This window comes from Artemia franciscana, chromosome 8, assembly GCF_032884065.1.
Source record: "Artemia franciscana chromosome 8, ASM3288406v1, whole genome shotgun sequence".
NCBI lineage: Eukaryota > Metazoa > Arthropoda > Branchiopoda > Anostraca > Artemiidae > Artemia > Artemia franciscana.
Genome location: NC_088870.1, coordinates 35,917,651 through 35,943,486, shown reverse-complemented (window position 1 = coordinate 35,943,486; position 25,836 = coordinate 35,917,651). Strand labels below are relative to the sequence as shown.

The following is a 25,836-nucleotide window of genomic DNA, read 5'->3' as shown; positions in this document are numbered from 1 at the left end:
TTGTATATTTTATTTTTTTTATTATTTTATCTTCATCTTATTATTATCTCATTTCATTTGTATGAGTTGTCTTATTTTTATCATATCCTATTTTTTTTTCTTCTTGATTTTTTTTTTATTCGCCCTTTTTATTCTTATTTTATTTTTGATCTTTATCTTATTCTATTTTATGGGTTGTCTCAAGTTTATCATAACTTATTTTCCCTTTCTTTCTTTATTTTTTTATTTGCCCTTTTTATGCTTATATAATTTATTTAACTATTTGATTTATCCTTCTACATTTATTTTTTATTATTTTATCTTTATCTTATTTCATTTTATGGATTGTATTATTTTTATCATATTTTATTTTTCTTTCTTTATTTTTTTTATTTTGCACTTTTTGTATTTATTTTATTTCAATTATTTGATTAGTTCTTCTCTATCAATTTTTAATTTATTTTGTCTTTTATCGTATTTCTATCTTATTTCATTTGTGTTTTTATCTTATTGTTATAGGTGGTTAAACTCTTCCATGTCAATTATGGAACAAGGGATCAGAGAGTTTAGCACATTATTATTGAGGTACAAATTCTATTCGTTTTATGATCTGAATCCCAAACTGGATCAAGTCCGAATTAATCAAATCTATGAGCAAGCCAAATGGGAATTGTTGAATGAAGAAATTGACTGCACAGAAGATGAAGCTGTTATGTTTGCTGCACTGCAGGTATTTTGATGATACTAGTAAATCTATTATAGTCAGGAGGAAAATGGACTCCCATCCTCCTTGAGATCAGATGGATAAATGTATTAGGGAGATTTTGGAGAAATTAGGACAACTATTGAATGAAAAACTGACTGTGCGGAAGTGAAGCTTCTATATTTCCTTCAAGTCTGATATTATAATTAAAGATATTAATTTGATATTATAAAATAATTAAAGATATTAATCTGAAATTAATCTGATATTATAAACGAATATATCTATTTCAGGAGGTTAGGGCATATTACGACCCCCCTTTGACATAAGTTTAAAAGATATATGAAAAACATGTAGGGGAGTAATCATACTTTTTGGCAGTTTTAGACCACCCATCAAATTCTAGAAACAGTCCTCTGATACCCGTCCTGGGATATTGACTATGTAAACATAGGGCTATAAATATGTGTGTGCATTAGAGGGATATTATATTACGTTTGGAAGACAAATTTACCCCCCACCCCTCGCATTCCATTGAATATAAGTCCATATGTACTTTTCGCTGTAATGAATATCTAAAAACCTGGTGTGTTTTCCCATTAAAAAAGAATACATGTTTTTATTGAGGGGAAAATTATTTTATTGAGCGAGACCAAAGGCCAAACTTAACAAACATAAAGACTATGTTTTACCTGCATACCAGAAATGCTTTTCAGTAATTAAACAGTAGGCCAAATATAAGAAGGAGAGGATTTTGGTGAGCTGTTTTTACGCTTGTTTTATTTTATTTTCAGCTTGTTCAAATAGCAAATTCAATATAAATGCGTCTTTTATGTACAAAAATTACTGATATTGATCCTTCTCTGGAAACGAATTCCGAATTTGGACACAAAATAGCTTGTTTTGTTTTCAGATTTTCAATTTTCACTTCTAGTTAAAACGGGGAAAGAATCAATAAAATTTACTTTATTGATTCGTCTCTGGAAACGGACTCCGAATTTGGACACAAAATAGCTTGTTTTAAATTTTTGGAGTATATTGTTGATGCTTATTGTCTTTTATATTTATTTTTTCCATTGTTCCTTTGATTAAGTTGTCCCTAAATGTTTTGAGTCTGCATGAAATACTATGGACTTGACCATTTTTGGACCATTGTATAATTCTAAGATCTTTGCTTTGTCCTGGACTAAAAAGGATCAAAAATGATTTAGGAGTGTCCTAAAATTTGTCGTTTATGAAACGTAAATATTATTTCTCAAGAGGGTAGTGAGCATTAATGGAAATTATAATTAACCTAACTTCAAAATTTTGAATTTATCATTCAAAATTTATCAGGGCCCCTGGACAATGATAGACAATGGCCTTAACCCTCACCCAAGTTAGCAGTGGTTACTAGGCTAAACTTTTCTACTCTAAGCAGGGCCCATATAAAGAGGGGGGGGGGTCTGGGCTCTCATGAAATCCAAAATTTTCTTGAATTTCTTTTTCAGCTCTTGTTCATGTTATGAAAAAAGTGTTATTCTCCCCTCTCCCCCCTCCGGAAAACTTGTGTGCGATCCCGACTCATGTTAGAAACTAGATACCAACCCTAACCTATTGTTAACCTAACTCAACCTAACCTGTATAGATTAACGTCAGCGATTATTTAGGGTAATATTTAAAAGGTTATAATATATTTTTTCCGGGCCTATTTGTTCGAATAGATAAGAGTTCTGTTTTCGTGGAAAAGACATACTGATATGGAACCCAACATCACTTTTTGGACGTACTATGGACCAAGTCATGTTTATTCTGACAATAATTAGTATATTATGAATATTGGGCTGAACATATATTTTCGAACATGCTGACTACCCTATCTCCAATTTTAGATGATTAGAGCATATGTCTAAGCTATGGATTACGCAAATTTGTGCTTCTCCTAATTTCAAGTGGGGGAGGGGGGTTTATTTTTCCAAAGACAGTTTTGAATCTTCTCATGTTGTTATTAAAATAAAGAAAAAATCTAAGTATCGACATCAGTGTATCATAGTAAAATGACGTGTTGTAAATGTTCCAAAATTAGAAGACATTTAGTAAAAATTCAAATTCTCAGTTGTAGCTTATTAGTTTGAAATTAAGGCTGATTGTACCGGGGACTGATTGCTAATATAAGAGAATGATTTAGTGTCCATATAAGTCTACTCAATTGTGAGATTGGGGCAGATAAAAGATTTAAGTACATTATGTTCAGTCCATTTTATGCACAGTGCAAATTTTGTTTTGAAAAATCAATGAATTGATTTTAAATTATTATGTAAACAGCTTCCTTGAATTTTTTTTTCATTTTTGTTTGACTATTTTAAGTCGACTTTTAATGCTGGGAGTTTTTTTTTGGGGGGGGGATAACAAAAGCTCAATGTTTAAAAAAAAGATTTTTTTTAAAATTTTAAAGGCTGCAAAAAGCTTAAACAACATAATGATGATAAATCTGTCACCTTTGATAAAAGGATTTGGATGGGGGTCGGAGTTAATATGGACTGTTAAGCATAATGTGTATATATTTTAGAGGTGAAATCAACTACAGTTTCAATTTCTAGACGGATTGGGGAGGGGGGCTGAAAGTGCAAAAACTACAAATTTAGGCCACCAAGAAGACAAATAAATTAATGACGGTTAATCACATTTTGTTAGAAGAAATATTAAAGAGGAATTTACGTTTATATAAAAGCTATGGAGTAAATTATGTTGGGATCAGGATCGGAGGTATACTCTCGAGAGGGGGACTTAATGGGCTGAAGTCCCTCCTCTCGTTTTACAGATAATTGCCCTGTATATTGTTGAAAAATTGGGTTGGTTTGAAAAATTTAAATGTGTAATTTATACATTTGTCAGGTATTATTGTAATTTTTGTGATTTATTTACTTGAACATTTTCTACACAAAAAGAAACTAGCGAAATGTTAGTGAAACTCTCCTTCTCCCAAGAACAATATTTTGTGGGACCATTAGAAGACTTCAAAACTATTAAAAAACACGGATGACGTGTTTAAATTGTGGACGGCCTTCATTAAATCTGTTTTAAGTTGGACGTTTCTTTGCACGTTTCCGCCCGGGGAAACAAAGAAAGCCAACCTGATTTTCTTAATTTGTAAATCCTAACGACTTACTTTTCCATTAAGGCTGTGTGGTACCTTAAAGGATCCCCCTAATATCCCAGATATCTTAGAAAAACATTTAATTTCTCTAATTTTTTGGTGTAGATAGAGATATTCAGTTTTAATGAAACTTACATCATTAGAAAGTGTGAATTTTTACTTTTTTGATTAAATGGAGCAGGATTTTCTTTTTTAAGTTTAGGAAAGGACAGCTCATAAAAAGGCTCCAGCATAGCTTCTTGGAAAATGCTAAAAATAAGCTCAAACGAAATATCATTTGAGTAATTGGGGTGGGTTTTGTCAAACCACAGACTGAATAACTCTCGGTGATGGCTAATTCTTTGAGAGAATTCATTGATAAGATAAGTCTGGGTATCATAGTTTAGGCTAACCTCCAGAAAAGTGGGCTCAACTTTGGATAAGCGTCGTTTCTTTATTTTGTTAGAAGGCAACGGAACTTTGGGTATAGATAGTTCAATGAGTTCAGTGGATTTAGCTATTACATTTAGTTTGACAACATTTTGTCTATTTCTTTCAGTGCTGGAGCAGAAATCTGGTATAGCTACAATGTAGATCCGTATATTTGCTTATCCACAGCAAAAAGTTTTCCATGAGTTTCTTGCAAAGTGACTGAGGAATAATTCTAGTAATTTTCGTGACTGTTTTCTAGAGTCTAGCATTGGCCCTCAGAGGAACTGCATTCGAATTGATTCTAGAAAAGCAATTTTACTATGTACTAATCATAGAAAAACAAAATAACTATGTACTAAATAGGCACAAAAATGTGTTGACTTTGAAAGATGCGTATTTTGACCTAACTAATTAAAATAACTTACCATATTTTTTTATAGTTGCAAGTAAACTTAACAAGTGCTTCACCGCAAACAGATGAAACTGGCGAAGAAGAGGATGATATTGATGCTGCCTTGAATGAACTTCAAATGACCTTGGAGGGACCAAATGCAAACCTCAGTTCCGGGGACATCACACAAGTGCCGGAATTGTCTGATTATTTGCGATACATGAGGTAAAATGTTTTTATTAAAAGACAAGCCAACATGAACAGGAAAGGAGTTATACCCCCAGGATCTGTCTGGAGGACTTTCTGCTTCGTAGACAAAATTATGAATTGTAGCCTGAAATGTACTTTACATCTCTCCCCTCTCATATAGAAAAATCTTTTAAAGGACATGTAGGACAGTTATATAAAAGTTGTATTCAGAAAAGGGCCTTGGTGAGGGGGTGTTTAAAGCTTTAAAAACTGGAGTTACAAACTCAAGTTTCCTAGCTATTCGCGAGGCATCTTTTAAATGAATTGGGTGAGGCAATTCACATCCTAAGCTCCCTTCATTTGAAGGAATGTAATTGGATCAAATTTAGGAGTTTGTGGAGGTATTTTGGGAATCCGTTTAGTGGTAAACTGTTATGCATTTCCTAACACTCATCGTTAATCAACAATCGCAAGAACAGATTTCTTCATTAATAATTGGCGATCAACAACACATTTTGGGAAAGCTATTTTTTATAAATGCTGGAAATAAATGTTCCAATATTTTCGAAATCAATCGAGCTTTGTTTGCATGAGTTCAGTTTTTTAATATTAAACTGTTTATTTGCTATCTGTGCTCCAACAAAAACTGTTGATTATTTAATTTGGTAGTAGTAGGATTTCTTGAAAAAGTGACGTATTAAAATGATCAACTCTTAAAAAAAATATAATTAAAATCAAACTGATTATCATTACTATATTTTCTTATTATAATTTCGGTCAAAAATTAAATGCACTTTAATTATTCCATGTTAAATTGGTTTCAGGGAGTTTATATCCAAGGTAAAAAATTGCTTCTAAGAAAATAAAATACAAGAAAAAACAGGTGTATCAAAGAGTTTATTGCAATGCCGAAATTGTCTAACCCTCCGTGAGCCAGGGGTAGGAATTGATCTTTCATTTCCCTTTATTTAGTCTAAGCCTGAAAAGGGATGTTGTAGGGTGATAGTTCCCCCCTTCTGTAGAAAAATGTTCTGTATTTATTCTAAAGCTTCCTTGATAATGCTAATTTCTTTTAACATATTAAGTAATGTGCTTAATGTTTTACTTGAATCGAATTTTGTTTTCCTTCAAAGAATGCTAATGTTAAAATCTAGGTTTTTCCTGGGTAGTAGGGGAAAACATAGGTTCTTAGGTTTTTCTCGGAATGAAGAAATTTGCTCTACAACAACAGAGGTTCTCAAAGCGTTTGGTGTGACTCTCTGGGGGTTGGGGCGCAAAAAAAAAAAAAAAAAAAAAAAAAAAAAAAAAAAAAAAAAAAAAAAAAAAAAAAAAACAGCATTGTATTGGTGGGACAGAAAAAGATTCGTAAAATGCGCGTAAAACAATCTCGTCCTGTTTTTTTTTTACAATTTGATATATTTATACATCACATTCAGGCAGCAACAATCAACTTGGGCCATTATCTATAAAAGATGTATTGTTTTATCGGTAAGCCACCATTAAATTTATTTTCGTTATCACTGACTATTAAAATTACTATTTTTAGGGGGGTGCATATCTGGGGTTGGCCAAGGGGGGAGGGTCCCGGACAGTTTGAGAACCTCTCCTCTACAGGTTCGAAGCGGGAACTTCGATGACTTTCTTCTTTCTTACTCCACAGATTTGCATGCATAAACATATTTCGTTGTTTAAAAGTAAACTACGCAAAGTCAAGGAGGGGCAACCATCGCCCTCTGGGTCCACTACTATTAATAATAGAATGAAAGTTTCTTTTATAAAATAAATTATCGGTCTAAAAATGATGATAGAAAAAAAGGTCTTAAAGTGTCTTAAACTACTAATATTGTAATTATATTAATGATTGTTTTTAGACCAAGGCGATTCATTCTGAAAGGATTCAAGAGATACTGGTTTGTTTGCAAGGATCTACAATTACTTTGCTATAAATCAGCTGATGATCGAAAGAGTGGAATCCCACCTCACCACAAGTTTAATCTCAAGGGCTGTGAAGTAACCCCAGACGTCAATCTTCAACAGGACAAATTTGGGATACGTCTTGAAATTCCCGAAGATGGTGGAATGACTGAACTATGCCTGAGATGTGACAAGGTGATCTTATTTTGTGGAGTTTTTTTAATGAGATTTTCTGTTTTTTATTTTATGTATTAATTGCTATTTTTAGAAACAGCATTTTTTTTTTTTTTTTTTTTGGAAAGAAGTGATCTTAAAAATGGAACTTGTGCTGTTAAACGATTATTTAAAGAATTTGACATATAATTAATTACACTTTCCGCAAACAAGAAGCCAAATTGTACCTTATTTATTTGTAAATTTACGGAAAAAAACAGACTGAACATCGGGAAAGTTTGAGTTCTTTGTATTAATTATATTTTTGTTCAATCATAAGATCCAAACACCTTCTTTGAGTCGTTTGTTGTCCTTTCCTGTAAGTGCAAATACTGCGGAATACTTAACACTATTAAAATACTATGGGGAAAAACACTATGGGGAAATACTTAACACTATTCCAACAAACTAACTGTGACTCTGATCAGTCTCGTACGACACTTTTATTTATATAAATATAAATATATATTTATATATATATATATATATTTATTTATATAAAAGTGTCGAACGAGACTGATCAGAGTCACAGTTAGTTTGTTGGAATAGTGTTAAGTTCAATATGACGAGTTTTGTCGCTCTCAAAAAAGGTTTGGTCTCCCTCCAAAAAATGACAGTTGTGCCTGTAGTTGCCCTTGCCTCTGGTTTGGGTGCACTAATCCAAGCTATTAAGAGTTTAAGAAGATAAACTTAAAGATTGTATGGTTCTTTTTTGACAAATGAACATAAAAAGGTGTACAGTTTTCATTGCAAAAAATAAAAATAAAATCATGAAGTCTGAAAGTTTTTTTCTTCATATTGAGAAATTTTCAACGTAAAGAGAGGGAGATAAAGTAGGTAAGTAAAGACAAATTAACCGAAAAAAGCACACATCTTTGTTTTGAACAAATTTATTTTGTTTACATCTTTCCGCTCAAGGGGCGGCATATTGGTAAAAATTACTTTTTTTTATTGTTTATTTCTTCCTTTTCTGGATGTTTTCTTGGCTTTTGGGATTTTACCTTTCGTCTAGTTTTTTCGGAGCCTCTGTTCATTTAAGTGCTCCTTTATTTTTAGCAAGAATAAGTAAATTTAGTATTTTTGCGTTAATCCCTCCCTCAGAACTAACTGAAGACAATACTTCTCCCACAATGTACGCAGCCGAATTATCTACTTTTGATAAAGATCATCCATCGCAATCATATAAGAGTTTACATTGACTTTTTTTTCCAAACCCCATATTGACTGGCTCGTAATTAAAACCAGTTTTGGTTGAGTGTAAGCGAGAATTGAACATAGCACAATCCTAAATGATAAACAGTTTCAATCGAGTGTAAACCTATTCGAAAACCAATTTCAATTAACCGCAAGCCTAATTGAAAACCGGTTTCAGCTGATCTCAAACCTAAAATTAAATCTATTCTGTTTGAGAGCAACCGAAAGCCGGTTTTGATGAAGTGGAAGTATACTCAAGACTCATTTCAGTGGAGCACACCCTAATTGAAAACCACCTTGAAAAGCGTTATCGAAAACTAGTTTTGGTTGTACGTAAGTTGAATTGAAAGCCGATTTTAGTGAAATAGAATATTTGTTTATATACATTTTTTTTTTTAATAGAATATTTGTTTATATACATTTTTTTTTTACATTTTTATAAGTTGTACAAAAATTTCGGGGGCTTCAAACTTTGAATCCCCCTGTATACGGTCTTTAACGCATATATATATATATATATATATATATATATATATATATATATATATATATATATATATATATATATATATATATATATATATATATATATATATCTTCAAAATAAAAATAAAATAATCGAGAATTCAATTTTTAATAAAAAATACCAGATGATAAAATTTGTGCAGTTTTTGGTTTTGGTGGATGTCAAGTTTAAAAATAAGAAAAAACAAATTAAAAACGTGTCACACCAAATAGCCTAAGGAGGTGTAGCTTTCTTTAAAGGTTTGGTTGTTTCTGGCGATCAAGAGATTAGGAAAGGTTAAATTGTTTTCAGAAAGAAAAGCTTTGTCAAATTTTACAAATTAGTTTAGCTTATTTATTTTCACGAGTCAATGTGGCAACACTGACGAAAATGTAATGCTACCCTAAAAACTTGATAATTTGTAAACAATCAAAATAAAAATATTAAAAAACCGTGTGTTTTTCAGGCATGAACAGGCCTAATATGGGTCCAGAGGGCAAAGAATATTTTATTTCAACGTCTGGTTTTTTGAACTAAGTCGTATGTGATTATAATAGATAAAGTATTGGTGGATTAGGTGCATTATGTGTTAATAATTTTAAGAAAATAAGGATAAATTAGATAAATATATGAACAGGGCCGTATCAAGAATTTGTTTATATTCATTTTTATTACGTGTTTACGAGTCGGACAAACATTTCGAGAGGGGAGGGTTCGAACCCCTTAACCCCCCTGGATACGGTCTTGGATATGAATGTTGGGAGTGTATTATGTCTAGTTCATGACTTGACTATGTTACACAAACTTTGTGTTTGACTTGACTTTGTGTTCTTATGCACTTGTTGCCTACCTTTTATGTAAGAGACCCAATTTGCTTATTGAGTAGATTTGCTTAGTATATACGGATGTAGCCAGCATCTTGTCTAGGGGAAGAGTTGATTCTGTGAGGGAGGGGGGGGGCTTATAAATGCTTCCCTAGATCCTTTGAGTATAGGTCTTTAGAAACTCGCCATTCTATATTTTGCTAAAACTCGGCCTTTACTATGTTCCATGTTCTACCTTACCGGCAATTCTTATGTAATAAGACCACTATCCTATTTCCACTTTAAAAAAAGAAAACCCTAAACATCATAAAAGCGATTTGACACGAATCACGTTACAGTTAGATAACAGCTTCTTGTTATGAGAATTTAATTCAAAAGTTTAAAGTTGGGCAATCTTAAACATCACAATTGGTATAGGGGAGAACGACCCACGATCTGTATGACCCACGTTTAGGCAAAGCAAATAATATCAATACGAAACCTATGGGGACTTCTGGTGGATTATAAAAGCCCTAACAGATGGCAGTGTATATTTTTAAAATGTCTGGCCTTGGGTAATACTTTTACCAAAAATATCGGATTGGATCACGTTTTACGGTGATTAAATCTGCAATTTTGTTCATTTTTTGTCTGAAGCCCTACGCCTAATTATACGAATACTAGAAAATCCATAAACTCCCGCTGTATTCTCTTATTATTTGCCTGTCTTTTGGCAGCTTTTGAGACGTGCCATCTTCATAGGTTTGCTATTAGCACATTTTTATCCATTGGGATGGCGAATTTCCACGTTCGGCCACAGTACCCGGGGTAGGTTAGACATGCCGTATCAAGGTGTCCAAAAGTGGGCTATGCTTGTAAAAGCTTTGCAAACAGCATATTTTAAGGTTGAAGGCAAGCTCAAGACCCATAATTTGATTAATTCTGGTGTTGTTTAACCCTGTCACACCAGTAGGTGAACTGAAATTCCGTTTTTCCTGTTAAATTTCATTCAAGATAAAATACTTAAAGTAAAACAAAGGGGAAAAGAAAGGCAGGCAACTGGTATCCAGAAGAAAAGAAAACAGTAGTTTTTTTTCTGTCTTAGTCGACAAAAAGTCAGTGGATTCTCTCCGACTGACTGAAAGTCAGTCAGTCAGTCTGGAAGTACCATGAGTGTCTAGAAGAACGCAGCAAGACTACGTGAAAAAAGTTGATAAGCTGAATATCCCTCTGCAGAGTCTGGACCTAAGTCTCTTTGCACCCTGTTACGCCACATGATACATATTTACAGAGGAACAAGAGAAAGGGCTAAAATCTTGCTTGAAAACGATAGCTCATATGCATTTCGACTGTACTCCCATAGAAGCACGTAAACTTGCATACACTTATGCCATTAATAAGGGTATAAAAGTACCGGATTACTGGATATGCAAGGGTAGTGGAGACAGTAGAGGATTTGTAGGTAAAGATTGGTACCATGGTTTTATGGATTGCCTTAAAACTATCAGTAAGAACGCCAGAACGTACAAAATTGTGATAGGCAACTTCTTTCAACCGTCACAGTGTAGGAGGTTTCTTTGACAACCTGGAGCGAGGCCTCCCAGACCACAAGACATTTGGAATGTTGATGAATCGGGTCTGAAAAACATCGACAAGCTGGGTAAGATCATTGCACTGCGACTCCAGAAGTAAGTAGAGATGGTCACGTCAGCAGAAAGAGCTCATTTGACCACGATTTGTGCTTGTGTTAATGCATTGGGAACACTGTCCCTCCTCAACTTATTTCCCTCTGAAAACAGTGTCAGGAAATTTTGCTCAAGTGAGCTTTATAGGGGACCTTCATGATCGGCTTAGAAAATACTTCTGGCTTATTTTTTGCTTTACTTGCAGCACTTTATCAGTCAAGTCGAACCCTGTACTTTTAACTGTCCCTCCCCACAGTATTCGTGAACTACGGCTTGTAGAAAGGACAGTCAGGTTGTCCCTTGAGGCCTAATACAACCAGGAAGCCACAAGTTTTATGGCTGCCCATAAATGTAAAACTATATCAGTGTATAACGTTGCTGAGCTGCTGAGGAAAGCATATCCACAAACTTTTGCTGCTGAAAATATAATCAGTAGATTCAGAGCAAGTGCGGTCTACCTCACTAACAGGTGGGTCTTCAAGGATTAGTGAAGCACCTACCAGGGAAGTCTCTATGCTCAGCACAAATCCTGTGCGACATTTAGACTCCTTCTTTAACATAGACCCCGAAACGGATGCAGGACAGGCTCTGTCTCTAATTGAGAAGCAAATGTCAGCAGATAATTCGTTAAAAGAGATCGTCCTTGCCAATCCCTTTCCAAGAGGGTCAACTCGAAAAATCAGCAGAGAAAAAAAAATATGAAAAAGTCAGAGGTGCTCACAGACACCCTTGTAAAGAACGCATTACTGCTGGGATAAAAGCTGTATATACCAAGAAAACCCTAGTCCTGGAAAGGAAGAAAGTCAGAGAAGTGAAAAGGCTAAAAAGCAAAAGGCATGTTTATCGTAACAAGAGTTGCGGTTGGAGTGACGATTCTGACGTAGATGAGCCTGTATACAACAACTCTTCAGATTCCGGTATAGATGTTGAAGATGAGTCCCCTACCAGCAACTTCCAATTTGACACAGAGAAAGTCATATTCTGGTTGAGCTGTAGAGCAAGAAAGGGAATTCTGTTCACTATATAATCATTATAAAAAAATATACCAACTGAAAAACTGAAGGTCCACTTTCTAAAGGAGACTTGAGTAAGAGACTTTGCGCTAGCTGACGAACGGATAGTGTCTTAAAGACAGAAGTTGAAATGAAACTGCAACCGCTGACAGGTGGAATGTCAAAATTAGCGGAGCAGCTTACTTTTGATGTTGATCAGTCGATTTATAGTTGAAATTAATTCTCTTCAGTATTTGTTTAGACCTTACTGAAATTGATTTTATAGTTTTTATACTGACCATATTCTTTCATAGTTTTGTAGCCGAAAAACAAGTTATAATCTTTTCCTGGCCACTTGTCTGTTTCTTTCGTCAGGTGGCCAAACGTAAGCCAGAGACACCCGAACCAGTACCAGGATAGCTCAGGTTCGGCAATTTTGGCCACTTGGATAGAGGAATCCAGGTGGAAAAAGTGGTGGTGCATTTCTAATTGCCTTTTTCAAGGATGGTATTTAATGAGTTACCTTTGCTTTGGCATGCTCAACAACTTCTTATCGCTTGAGTCATTTCCTGGAGAATTAAAAAAGTCAAAACATGCCGATCGTGGTCCAGTCTCTTAGCTATATATTGGACCAAAAATCAATATTGAATATTGGAAACGATATTTGGAAGTTTCTGTTCATTTCCAGCTTTTAAGACCATCTTCCAGAAACAACCAACAGAAAAATCCCTACATACGAAGAATTCTCGTTAATATCTAGTGTAAATTTGAAATTATAGGGGGGAAGGCAGTTGACCCCCCTTCCATACACCCATGTAATTATAAAAAGTTAATGGTCACACATTTTATAATGAAGTAATTATTGCAAATTCCAAAATTAAGTTTAATCTTAACCATAATAAAATTTACTACAAATGCATTTAAGTAAATTTAGTTTATTTTAATTATTTAAAAATATTAGCTATTTGGCTTTTTTTTGTTTTATTTAGGAAACTCAATACGCACATTGGGTTGCTGCTTGTCGCCTGGCATCAAAAGGGAAAACAATGGCTGACGCGTCATATGACTCCGAAGTCAAGAATATTTTAAATTTCTTATCCTTGCAAAAACCTGCTGCAGAACCAGCATTTGAGCCTTCAAATTTAGACGTTGATGTTGAGGATTATCTACCGCACAAATACACTAGAAAGTACAAAGGGAAGGTAAGTCAGGTGCACAGTATTGTGGATTCTTGGTGAAACACTTAAAGAATGAATGATTAGCTGAAACTGATAATTTAGGCATATAACACAAGCTGTTTTTAAGCGAAGGTACTGATTTCATTAGTGGTCAGCATAAATTCTACCTTTTGTCTCAGTTTTTTTTTCTCTTTCATTTTTTTTTCACTACCCTTGTTTTCTTTCGAGTGTATCTTACAAGTTTTCTTTTTCCATATAACTCAACCCCATCGTCTGCAAGAGACACTCAAGTCATCTACTTTCATTACGGTATAAAACATGTTCTATTTCCATTTATTTACGGTTTATCAATGTTAGTTGCACTCTGTACCATTAGCAACGGCCCGTAGACCTTTAAGAGCTATGAGGCCTTTGTTACAGATATCTATTAAACTGAGTGAAGCTATGCACTCTTAGGTGACTATATTTTACTTCTATAATAGCCATTTTGACAAGGATCAAAGATCCGCTTCTGCTGAGTTTCTTATTTTCGTTTGGGCTGAAAACAGTAATAGGGTATATGGGCTCATGCCCTAAGATTTAGGCTTGAGATTCAACGGGATTGATAAATAATGATTGGTTAACACTGTCAAAAATTTGGAGGTAGTTTCTAATAAGGTGGCAGGTATTTGCGAATGAATTCATTTTCGGTAGGGATTAATTTAATTTGTCATGGGAGGAATTTATTTTTGTGATAAGTTATAAATTTTGAAAATTTATTTACAAATTCTGCAAAACGCAAACAACTCAAACAATCTGAAAAATATAGGAAGTTACAGGAGATGTCAGAAAACTACAAAGATTTCCTGGCAGGCCTGAAGCCCCCCCCCCCCAGTTGCAAACATAGCTTAATAACGTGTGTCCTTGAGTTATACTCTTTTTATTTGAACCTCTTTGGTATACTTACCTATAGATAACTTTGCAAATGGCTTTGGTTTGTCTTATGAGCTTTCTGCCTGATCAGAAATTTTTTTAATTATTTAATTAGCTTTTATTTTTGGATTTTGTAATATCTTTCTTCTTTTCTTGAATAATATTTATTTCAGTCTTTGACTCGATAATGCAGTCTTTACCTCTGGGGATGACATGACCCTCTATAGTCCCTGGGGAAAGGGTTTAGGCTATGAAGGTTGCCCATTTTTCACATAAAGTATTGTTTTTGGGAAATATGCGCAATTTTTATGGGGAAGAATTTCGGAGGGGGGGATTCTCCACGGAAGAATTTTAGTAGGGTGGAAGGTGTTCGGGATATTTTAAATGGGGGGGGGGGGGGGTCTGGCCTGATTTGAAGAATGTTCAGAACTTGAATAAAAAAGCATCTTTTGCTAAACTGAAAGTAAGAAGAAACATTGAAACTTAAAACAAACAGAAATTATTTCGTATATGAAGGGGGCTTCCCTTTGCTCAATCCTCTCTTAACGCTAAAGTTTGTCTCTTTGTCATAATTCCTTAAAAAGACTGCTCAAACACAAGGACCGTTGAATTAGTACGAGAAGTACTTATAAAGAAACTTTTTACTTATAAATACCTCGTATTTATAACCTCACTTAAATCCTTAAAATTACCTTGTATTTACGAGGCATGTTTTTTTAATTAAGGTCTGTTTGGACATCAGTATACAACTAAAGATTCTTTCAAAAAGGTAAATTTTGTTTTCAGAAAATGCATGCTTTGCTCTATTTTTCGACATAGTTACCAAGTTTTTTAAACATTTATCATACCTCTTAACTGATTTTAAAGTAAAGTCTTTATAAGAACTATTTTAATTATTATAAGTTATTTTTTTTATTAGAAGTTATAACTGCCTTCTGGTACAAAAATAAAATTGAGTTCAGAACTTTCTTTTTTTTTCAGACAAATCGTATTTTAGAAGCTCAGACAAACGTAAAAGACTTGCCATTAATTGAAGCCAAGTTAGGCTACATTCGTGCCTGGCAAAATTTACCATGGTTTGGTGTCCACCTCTTTGTTGTACGATTTACTAATCAGAAAAAAGATGAGCTATTGGGAGTGACAAATAACAGAATTATGAGAATGGATTTGAATACTGGAGATCATATTAAAACTTGGAGGTTTAGCACAATGAAAGTAAGTCTTTTGAATAAGTTATGCAAAGGTTATATACGTATTTTTATATTTCACCAATTGATAAAATAATCTTAAATAACTAGCATTGATATTATTCTGTATTTTAATGTTGATTGATGTGCGGTTAAAAAAGAAGTTTAATGTTAAGTTAGTGGTATCAGGGTATATTATGTTTCTATGCTCGTTTTTTACCCCTTCTGGGGTAAAAGTGAGATTAATTTTTTCATTTGATTTATTTTATTTTCCCTTCTCCACACCACTCCCTTGCCTTTAAAGGCTATGTGCTATAGTTTTTGTTAATATTTGATATTAAATAAACAAAAATATATTGTTTCCTTGCCGTACCAAGCTGCATTTGTTTCTACAAAATATGTGCGAAATATCTAAAAAATTAGTTTTGGGTCGTAAAATGATTCTATTGAAAGTGAATATATTTTTTTTTTATTTTCCTTAAATAGAGGGCTTGTTTGGGACCAAAAAGGTTCAAACAAACCTCTTGTGCAGAAAATAAATTAATAAATGGAAAATGAAATATGAAAAATAAATGTATAAATGTGTAAAAGAATAATGAAAAATAAATAAATAAAAATATAGCTTCTTGCAGTGTTCTATTTTATTATAGACTAGTCATCAAGATGGTTCAAAAGCCCTGAATGAGAATTGTACTTACCGAAATATAAGTAAGAATAATAAAAGTGAAGTAAAAAATAGTTCAGTGAGGTTCATTAGGTTTCATTAGGTTAATTAAGTATACAGTAATATGAAACCTTATGATCGAAGATAAATGGCTGAAGGTAATTGTTTCTTGCCCGTAGATCGACTGAATGAGTAAAGCCTATAGAAATGAATACAGTAGAAACAAGTGCGGAACCATAAATTTAGATCAAAGCTAAAATTAATGTCAAAGAAGAGAAGAGGATGCATCGAGTTTTGCAAAATTGCAAGTTTCGCAAAATTGCTTTAACAGTAAAAAAAAATGTAGTTTTATTATCTAAAAAAGGGACATCAATTTTGAGGGCGGGGGAGGTAAAAAATGGCACGGCCCTCCTATTAATTTCCAGAATTGAGAGTAATCTTGAGAAGATGTAAATGCCATCTTCCTGGATTTCTTTCAAATAATGTTTATCAGCTAAAGATGGCAGTACATATACAGATAAATCTGAACAAACACATTTCATTGCGTGGATGACTTAATCTTATTTCACCTAGTTAGTTCATATTATCTCTCTAGCTGCAGCTGTAGGCACAGCTGTAGCTGCAACATGAAACCAGATAAATACATAATATGTGTGAGAACAATACTGCCGCGGTTAAAGTAGAAAATGAGATTAGTAGCTGTTTTCGTATTGAATCAGGAGTATGATGCATGGAACAGAATGCTTGGTTGCATTCTATCCCCATATATATGGGTCATTTTGATGAACTTTGTCCTAAAGAACACAGCAAATGCTATGAGGCAGCATGGAATCAAATGGGGAAGTAAAACAATCCCCATTCTTAGTAAATTTTTTTCTCGGGATATCATAGAGTTTATTAACATAGAATGATTGTCAGTCTTCCAATGAATCAATTTCTGAATAAATAGTGGCATTTGAAAATATTAATTCAAATCGCTAGGGTCCTCAGCCAAGAGAAACTTTTAATTTGAAGTGTAATACCGTATCGATCGAAATGCAGGGTAATTGAATATTTTTTGTATCTTTTTCTTTTCTTCTTTTATTTTCCTTTGCTTTTCTTTCTCCCCCCTTTTTTGTATTATATTTATTTGTATGTGTACTGGGGTTGTAAGCACAAACAAGCTTTGCTTCGGGCCATTTGCTTGTTTTGTTTTGATTATTTATATTAATAAACCCATCTTTCTCTCTCTCTCAATTCACACTTTCTACTTTGCATCTTCTGCTTTTTCAACTTTTTATTGAAGAGGGAAACAACATACATGCAAAGCAGTAGTAAATTATTCTTTTAGACAAGGGGACATTAATTTAAGCACATTAGAGGAGAATCTTAGCAAAACTAATCTTTTTTAAAGGTTTGAGAGTTCAGGCTTCAAGAATAGGTTCAAAAATTAATGTTCTAATACTTCACTACTTACGACGCTGCTACTACTGCTACTACGGATAAATCATTGTAACACAAAGCCGAGGGAAAACTCATCATAACGAAGAGATTTAATCAGAACCATCATAACTTATGTTACTCTCGCTTCTTGAATAAATTAGCATTAAAGACTTCGCTTCACGCTTTTATAAAAGTGATTGAATGCAAAAATTTTGAGATTTGAACTTAAGCTTAAATATCTAAATAGAAAATTTTATCTAATTCTTGGGTGCATTGTTGTGTGGAAAATGTAAAAACAATGTTTTTCATTTTGACGAATTTTGGTTGTTAGTAAGTAAATTTGAGGAGGATATTTAAGATAACCTAGTAGTTAATCGTTGATTAGGCGGATTTTTCAATAGTTGAAAACTTTTTTTTTATAATTGAATTTAAATTTTTTAAATCAAATTGAATAAATATTGAATTAAGAAGGGCTGCGTTAACTAAGATTGAATTACAGTTTAAAGATTTAGATGAAGAATCTTGTGTATTTGTTGAGTGTATTGTTGTGTAAGATAATGTAAGGACATAATGTTGTATTAGGGTTTTATATTCTCTGAGGCCAACCTGACTTTCATACATAATGATGATAGAAGGTAATAAGCTTACCTAAGCTATGGATGTCAGGTGACTGATTTTTCTTCTAACGATAATTTCGACAGGACCTGTGCCTGTCATCAGGTTAATTCAAATTTGAATTAACCTGATGATGACAGGCACAGGTCCTGTCGAAATTATCGTTAGAAGAAAAATCAGTCACCTGACATCCATAGCTTAGGTAAGCTTATTACCTTCTATCATCATTATGTTGTATTAGGGGAAGTTAGGGTATTAGTGTATAAATTGGGAGGAAGGAATTAAGGACATAATGTTGTATTAGGTGAAGTTAGGGTATTAGTGTATAAATTGGGAGGAAGGAATTTAAGATAACTGAGAGATTTCGGACAAAAAAAAAGTATTTGAGGTTTTTTTTTGCAATTTTTAAAAGAATGCAATGACGGAAGAGTAACCAGAAAAATGACTTGGGGGTGTTGAACTTGTGTAACTATTCTTCTTGTTTTTGCTGGTGTTTTTATGCCTCGCCTAGTATTTGAAATTTAGATATTACTGGGGAATGTTTATTCAAAAACTCCCCATGCTCACTTGGATAATTGGCATTAGAATGTTCATAAATTAAATCTTTTTAGTTTTGGTTATCAAATTTCAATGTTTATAATTTGGTAAAACTTTTAATTTGCTTGTTTGTGATTATAGGTGGTACTGTAAGGAAGCTATTAGGTATAGAAAAGAAAGAACGTTTAAGAGATTGGATTACAAAGTGAAAAAAAACTATCGCATCCCAAAGCTGAGGGGTAACCTATCGTAACCCTGAGTCCTATTTCTATTTTCTGAATAGATTTTAATTAGCCACCTAATTTCGCAGAATGTCACATAAATTTTGGCTAAAAATAATATAAAGAAAAATCGGTGGAAAATATGAAATTATGTCAACATATTTAGACTTCAGGGGACTAGAAAGGAATAATATTTTGCAGTGATTCTAAACATTAAATCCTGGTATTAATGAACCCTGGGCAACTTTTAGTGAGTACATGGAGGAAGTGTATTCAAGAGTAGGATGGATTTCTTTTTTAGATGGTGGTTTAGCTCTTCCGTAAGAGAAGCCTTGTATAATTTGCTTTAAAATGAATTACAACTATGCACAACAGAAATGATTTTCTTTCTTTTCTTTTTATTGATTTTTGTTTTAAATTTTCATATCAAAAGCTGTTTCAGGTTATATTACAACAGAATGACTTGTATTCAAAGTAATTACTTGTAAACGAAGTAAAAAAGAAAGATAACCTTGCTCGTATGTACTGAGTTGAGTTATCGATATGTGATCGTAAATCTGAAAGACAGATATCGGTTTTGAGCTCGTTTAAGTAGTGAGCTGATTCTTCCTATCCAAGTAAATAGCAGAGTAGAATTGCAATCCCTTGGTTCAAGTACTAGTATTTCCAAGACCTAAGTCCTGGCTTTAGGAAGGATCAGTGGTGTGACTGCAGGTTCAGCAATCTGGGGTGTGGAGGCAATGGGTCTTTGGGGCCTGAGCCTCAATCCAATCGGATCCGCCCCACAACAATATACAATTACAAATTACGAGCTAATAAAGTTATTATTGTATTATAAAAAGTATTATAGAAGTATAAAGCTATTATTGTATAAAATAAAGCATTATAGAAGAGTTATTATTGTGAATGTCCGAAATCTGGTTAATGTCAACGTTCACCAGTAAATGTCCAAAATTCCTTTTCCTCTGCTGGGATTCTATTAGCTTTGCCAATCAGCTTTTTCAGTTTCGTGCAACCTTTGATGGTAAAAGTTAAAGTAGAGATAGATTGGGTTTAGTTAAATTAGGCGTTATAAATCTCGTAAATGGGTTAAAAACCTAACTTGTCACCATCAAACCTTACATAAAACAGAAAGTTGACTGACGGCGCTGATTAAATCTAAGAAGAAAAAAAGGTATTTCGTCACCGGTGAATGACGACATTTACCAATTCGGACATTTACGGTAGCAGAGCAAACATTTTTATTAAGAAGGGTTTGATGAAAAGGGGTCCCCCAAATGTCCCACTTTCTAGAGCAGGACAAATTTCTTAATGGTCAGTAATAATTCAAGAAGCAACATGAGGAATGAAAAAGGAAGACGAAGAATATATCAGATAGACGGAAAATAATAGTATTATCAGTAAACAAGTAATATTTACTCTGCACACCTAAACAGTGAGTTGGCAACACTGCCCAAAGGGCATGAATGTCGTAAGTGCTGAAAGTCCCTAACTCCACACCTTTTAAAGGTGAGGCATCATGGGCTTTTCTTTTATAGGAATATCTCTACTTTTTCTAAGGATAAGTATAAGATCAGTGAATGTTATTTATCTTACGTAACAGTACTGCTTTGAATGACCTTGTGTGCCATTTGGAATAACTACTCATGCAGTTTTCGATGTTAGACGAGTGGATAGGTGTGGATATACTTGTTGTTTAGTTTCACGAATCTTGCTATTTCAAGCAAACAAATGAAAAAATACTTTGATTCTACAACTAAATTTATCAAACTTGGGAGTGAATTTAGAATAGGATATTTTAATCCATCTCGTCTCGTTTTTTGTTTTGGGGATCTTGCATATTATCCTAGGTCAACAAATACAAATCTTAGCACATTCTGTGGGGAAAAGGGGGAAGAGTCCTTTAACCAATATTTGGGATCCGGATTCTCCTGGAAACTCTTCCAAAGAGAGTAGGGAAATCCTCTTAAACACAAATTCCAAAAATTCCGATTTTTTGTATTTAGATATTACATTTAACCAGAAGAATATTTCTAGAAATATAAGAAAAATTTGCTCTTAAAAATAAACCTTATTATTTTTTTTTTACCTCTCTTTCCCTAAGATTTTTTGTACACTTCGAAAACTACTGATAAAATTTATTTTATTACAGGCGTGGAATGTTAACTGGGAGATCAAGCACATGATGGTCCAGTTTGAAGAAGGCAATGCTATATTCTCTGTCATATCAGCTGACTGCAAAGTAGTCCATGAGTTTATTGGTGGTTACATATTTCTATCAATGAGGTCAAAAGAGGCAAACCAATCTTTAAATGAAGACATGTTTCACAAACTAACCGGAGGACAGGATTAAGTGTTTTTGTGACAATTTATGACAAGCAACAAATTGGGACAGTGTCTAACTGCCATCAGATTAACGGAAAAAAGAAGCAGTGATGTTGATCCTTACGATGGAAAAAAAGAGTCAAAAGCCCAAAAAAACACGAACGAGTATTTCAAAGCAGCGAACCTAAATTTTAACTAAATGGTAATCCATTTCTGCAAATCTTTCAATAAAAAAGCTCGTAAGAATTCTAACCTCAAATTGCAAGGATCCAGGAGGATACCTGGACTGAGTATCCTCCAAGAAACGTTCGGTGTGTTCAGAACTCAATTATAATTAAGGAGCTTTGGTTTTTCTCCTTTTCTTCAGCACATAATAGTAGATAACAACAAATCTAGCCGTTAAAATTCTGATAACACAAAGTGGTCTATAGTGTAGCAGTAGTGTAGTCTATAGTGTAGCTCACACTACACTAATGTGTATTAGTAATACACATTGCACTAATTGTTTGTTATCCAATGTCATGAAACTAAAATAATTTATCATCATTAGTGATAACTGAGTTCTGGAAATTATTATTTTTTTATTATTTCTTCTTCGAGGTTGATTAATCCGTAACGCTGTGTCCCTCAAAGGATTTTTAATTCTTGCAACTTTTTGTTTTAAGCTCTTTGTGTTTTTTGATGATATTTAACTGCCATGGGATTAACAGAGTATTTAGTGATATTGATCCTAACGATGCATTTTGGATAGTGATTATTAATGACTTTTTAATAGCTTTTGATGGAGTTTGTGATTTTATTTCTTGATTCAAATAATCAAATCTTTGCTTTTAATATAATTTAGCTTTGTTGTTTGTGTGCGTCACCATTTTATGCCAAATTTGAAAGGTTGTATAAATTAAAACTAATGAACATGGAATTTTGCATCATATCTTTGCAATCTTTTTCAGCATCCAGTTCAAATTTTGTTTCCATATATTCGTAAATCTGTAATATAAGAAGTCCAAGCTTTGCTCAGTGAAAAGAAAGATATTTCAAATCTGGTAAAACAACTTTAAGTACTAAGCAAGACGGATAATTAATTAAGCTATCGGTGCAGATAAATTTGATTGACCCAGTCCCTCATCAGCATATCACGGTTTAACAAAAGCTAGTTCCTTGTTTCCATTGTGACATATAATAATAATTATCATATGTTCAAAGAGTCCAGGCTCCTTCACATCAATGCCATTCATTACAACTATTTGTGTTCAGGGGTCTCTAACTTCAATCAGCAGACAATTCATGGAAAATGTTCAGGGGCTTGGGAGGGGGAATGAATTTTCCCAAAGTCATGTCCTATTTAGATTATTATTTTTTTTTTTTTTTTTTTTTTTTTTTTTTTTTTTTACCAGAAGATGGCAGAATGCTGATTTCAGGCCAAAAAGTCAGCGCTCCTTCGCATCAACGCTATTTGTTTCAAGCACTTGTGTTCAGGGGACTTTAATTTCAGTCAGCAGATTATTTACGAAAAATATTATGGGGAATGGGTAGGGATATGACTTTTCATTTCTAGATTATGGTTGCCTGCTGATTTCATATAGAACCATTTTCGAAAGATTTGTACTTAAAGATATATAAATATACACAGTTAATGCTGATTTAATAAGATAGATAACTAATGTTTTGTTCATGTATTGTTTCTCGTTCTTTGCATAATAAAAAACGAGATTTACACGGAAAGAAGCATAGATTTATTACCTGAAAAGATGCTAGACAATATAAAAAAAAGGCATCGTGGTGCGCGAGTAAGTAAACAGCCAATAGGCATTTGACAAGAATGCTGGTAATAAAGAGCAGACCTAAAAACCGGTTTAGTCTGTTTCATACTCTTTAGGAAATCTTGACTCATGGCAAGGAGGTTGTCAAAACACATGCTGTCTATTATAAATTGGTATCGTTACTGTTACGCCTAAAAGTCGTATCTGTCATGTTTATGCTTCTGAGGCAATTAGCCAAAACTGTTGCTTTGCTGTCTTGAAAAGGAAGATCAGCAGGATAATTTAGATCAAGACGACCAAGGTATGCTTGAACATGCATTGCCCTTCTGGTCTTCTTCTTGGGAGCAGCCCAGTAGACGGTATTTGGTAATAATTTCCGGAGTCTTAGAATGTCGTCTATGACCTTTAGACGGAATATCGACAGAGTATCTAGGAAAAGACAGAAAAAAAAAGTCAAAAATGAAATGTAAAACTAGAAATAAGAAATAGATAAAATTTAAAAGCAAAAGAAAAATTAGGCTTAAAGTAACATCTTTGAGTTGTTGTTTTTCTTAAATTCTTTCATATAACGAGCATAGATTTTCTCATAGAAATTTCTTTTCTGGTTGAATTGTCTCTTAAAGAAACCTCGTGAAATTAAAGGGAAACACATTAGTGTGGTGACTCCTTATCTTATGAGGTAATCAGATGATCTAGAAAAAACTACATATAATATTATGGTTTAAACGATTCATTTTTGGGCTGGTTAATAGGAAACCGCGTGCGTTCGATGACTAAGCTTAATATTATCTTTCTAAGAGCACACAGTCGGCCATGGAGAGCAGTAGCAGGATTGTATGATTTTTATCTTGATAATAAATAAATACAAAATAATCTTGGTTCTCAGTTGCTGCTAAAAATTAATAACATAATTAAGCATCTAATTAAAAAGTTTGTAAGAAATGGTACTTATTTCCATATTTTGATTTAGCAGATAAAGAATAGAGTTTTATACGTCCGTGTTATAACCCTTACTATACTGTTTCTGGTAATCTTAACCAGTGGTTACCACTTACGACAACATAGGAGCCATGCAATGTTATTTATGTTTCTAGCTACAGTCAACAGAAATCGGAGGCAAATACTTACATCAATGGACCATTGAAGTAAATGTAAACATTAATGATAGGCTGCACCGATAGACTAAGCGTAAAGAGCACTATGAAAAAGGGTACAAAAAGAGTTCACCACCTTTTTTATGATTTTGACTCTCCAAGAAATGTTCCAAATTTCAGACCACATAAGTAAAATTTATTTTGGTCTTGTTTATTTCTTTTTATCCTTTTTTAAATTGTACTCTACGCTTACTTTTTTGAATTCGTGACGAAAAAAATCTACTCATTCATTCATTTTAATACTGACAAAGGGCGTACACAGAAATTTGGAGAGAGATTAAGGATCGAGTTGAATGACGACTGAGTAAAAAGAAAGAGGGTATCCATAATCTTTCAGTGGCGGACAAAAACAAGTCTGAAAATCGCAGAGATCTCTGCAAAATCTCAGGGCTCATTTATTTAATTGGAAATGCCGCATGCTTGCACTCAAATCACAATTGCAGAGAAGAAATGGAATGGTGATTCTATAAGATTCATTCGATAAATATTCTATATAAGTCTCTTTGACTCATTTAACTTTTCCCTCCCATCCCTCTTATGAAAATCTCAATAAATCCCTTCAATGTCTGACCTCTTTATTTACTTATAATCACATTACTATGTGTTTACACTGTTACTCATAATTAAATGTTCTGTTTGTGAGATTTTTGTTTCATGAACCACATCTTTTACCCTTATGAAGTCTATATAGAAGATGCTGAAGGACCTCCGCGCTTTTAAAACAGATTTGTGTAAATGTGGATTTTAGCCAGATCTATATTCTATTTTAGTTTTATGTCCCTAATCAAGGGGTTTTCGTGCCTTCAAAAGTGTCATCTGCATTTGTTATAGTCTTGTAACTCAAACTCGGAATCTAATAGTATTGTTTGCATTTTGTTTTCTTCGTGCTTTTAATTCAGAAAATAGTTGTATTGTATTTAATATAATAAACTCTGACTAAACATAGCCTGTCTGTTTGATATTATTTTAGTCGTGTAGTCCACTAAGTCGAAATTTGCTGAAATGAGAATTACCAATTTTTGTCGAAGAAAACTTGTTTAACGTCGATTATTTATCCTATATTACAGAGTTTTTTAACTTAAACAATGACAAAGACATTCCTGCCTATCTTTCGTACAAAACGAGAAAAAATAACGAGAGAATTTGTGAAATACAAGCTAAGCGGATATTTCGGCTATATTTGCAACAGCCGTCATCAGCGAAATATGATGTAATGCAAATAAAAAGAAAAAAAATTATTCAAAAAATCTAATCGATGAACTAAATTTTAAAATAGTATGAATGAATAATTCCTTTTTTTTCAGTCTTGACTGAACCTATGCGAGGCGAGGAAGCCGAGTCTTTAAAAATAATTATATGCTGTTTTAAAATCTATTTTATCGATGAGATTTTTTGGGTATGTTTGTTTTATGTTTTATTTCGCGGACGACGACTGTTGCATAATTAGCCGAAATATCCGCTCAGCTTGTGCACCCAGTATTTCACAAATTTCCTCGTCATATTCTCTTGTTAATTTATAACTTGGCCGAAATAAAGCTGTCTCTTTAATGTTATTTGGTCTTTCATTCTATTAGTCTTAACCATGGTCAGGTGATAGTTAATCTAAACATTTTGGCGAACCAACATGGTTTCGTCAATCATCTATTTAAGCCATTTGTTTAATTACCATCCGTGATGAATTAATTATAGAAAATGCTAGAATCCTTTGGAGATTTATTTTGTTTTGCTCAAGCAGGAATGTCAAAG

General features: G+C 33.4%; 1 protein-coding gene across 2 annotated transcripts in view; it reads left to right on the top strand.

Moving 5' to 3' along the window:
* The window catches only part of LOC136030358 (unc-112-related protein-like), a 69,680-nt gene extending 44,645 nt beyond the window's left edge, over positions 1-25,035 (top strand). The window contains exons 7-12 of one of the 2 annotated variants that reach the window (XM_065709280.1): positions 499-709; positions 4,670-4,845; positions 6,681-6,918; positions 13,105-13,317; positions 15,187-15,420; positions 21,004-25,035. In XM_065709280.1, the coding sequence (XP_065565352.1) occupies positions 499-709; positions 4,670-4,845; positions 6,681-6,918; positions 13,105-13,317; positions 15,187-15,420; positions 21,004-21,204 (1,273 nt within the window). In that variant the 3' untranslated portion in view covers positions 21,205-25,035. The remainder of the gene's footprint in view (positions 1-498; positions 710-4,669; positions 4,846-6,680; positions 6,919-13,104; positions 13,318-15,186; positions 15,421-21,003) is intronic. The other variant, XM_065709278.1, reaches the window with a different exon arrangement.
* The last annotated feature ends 801 nt before the right edge of the window (positions 25,036-25,836 follow it).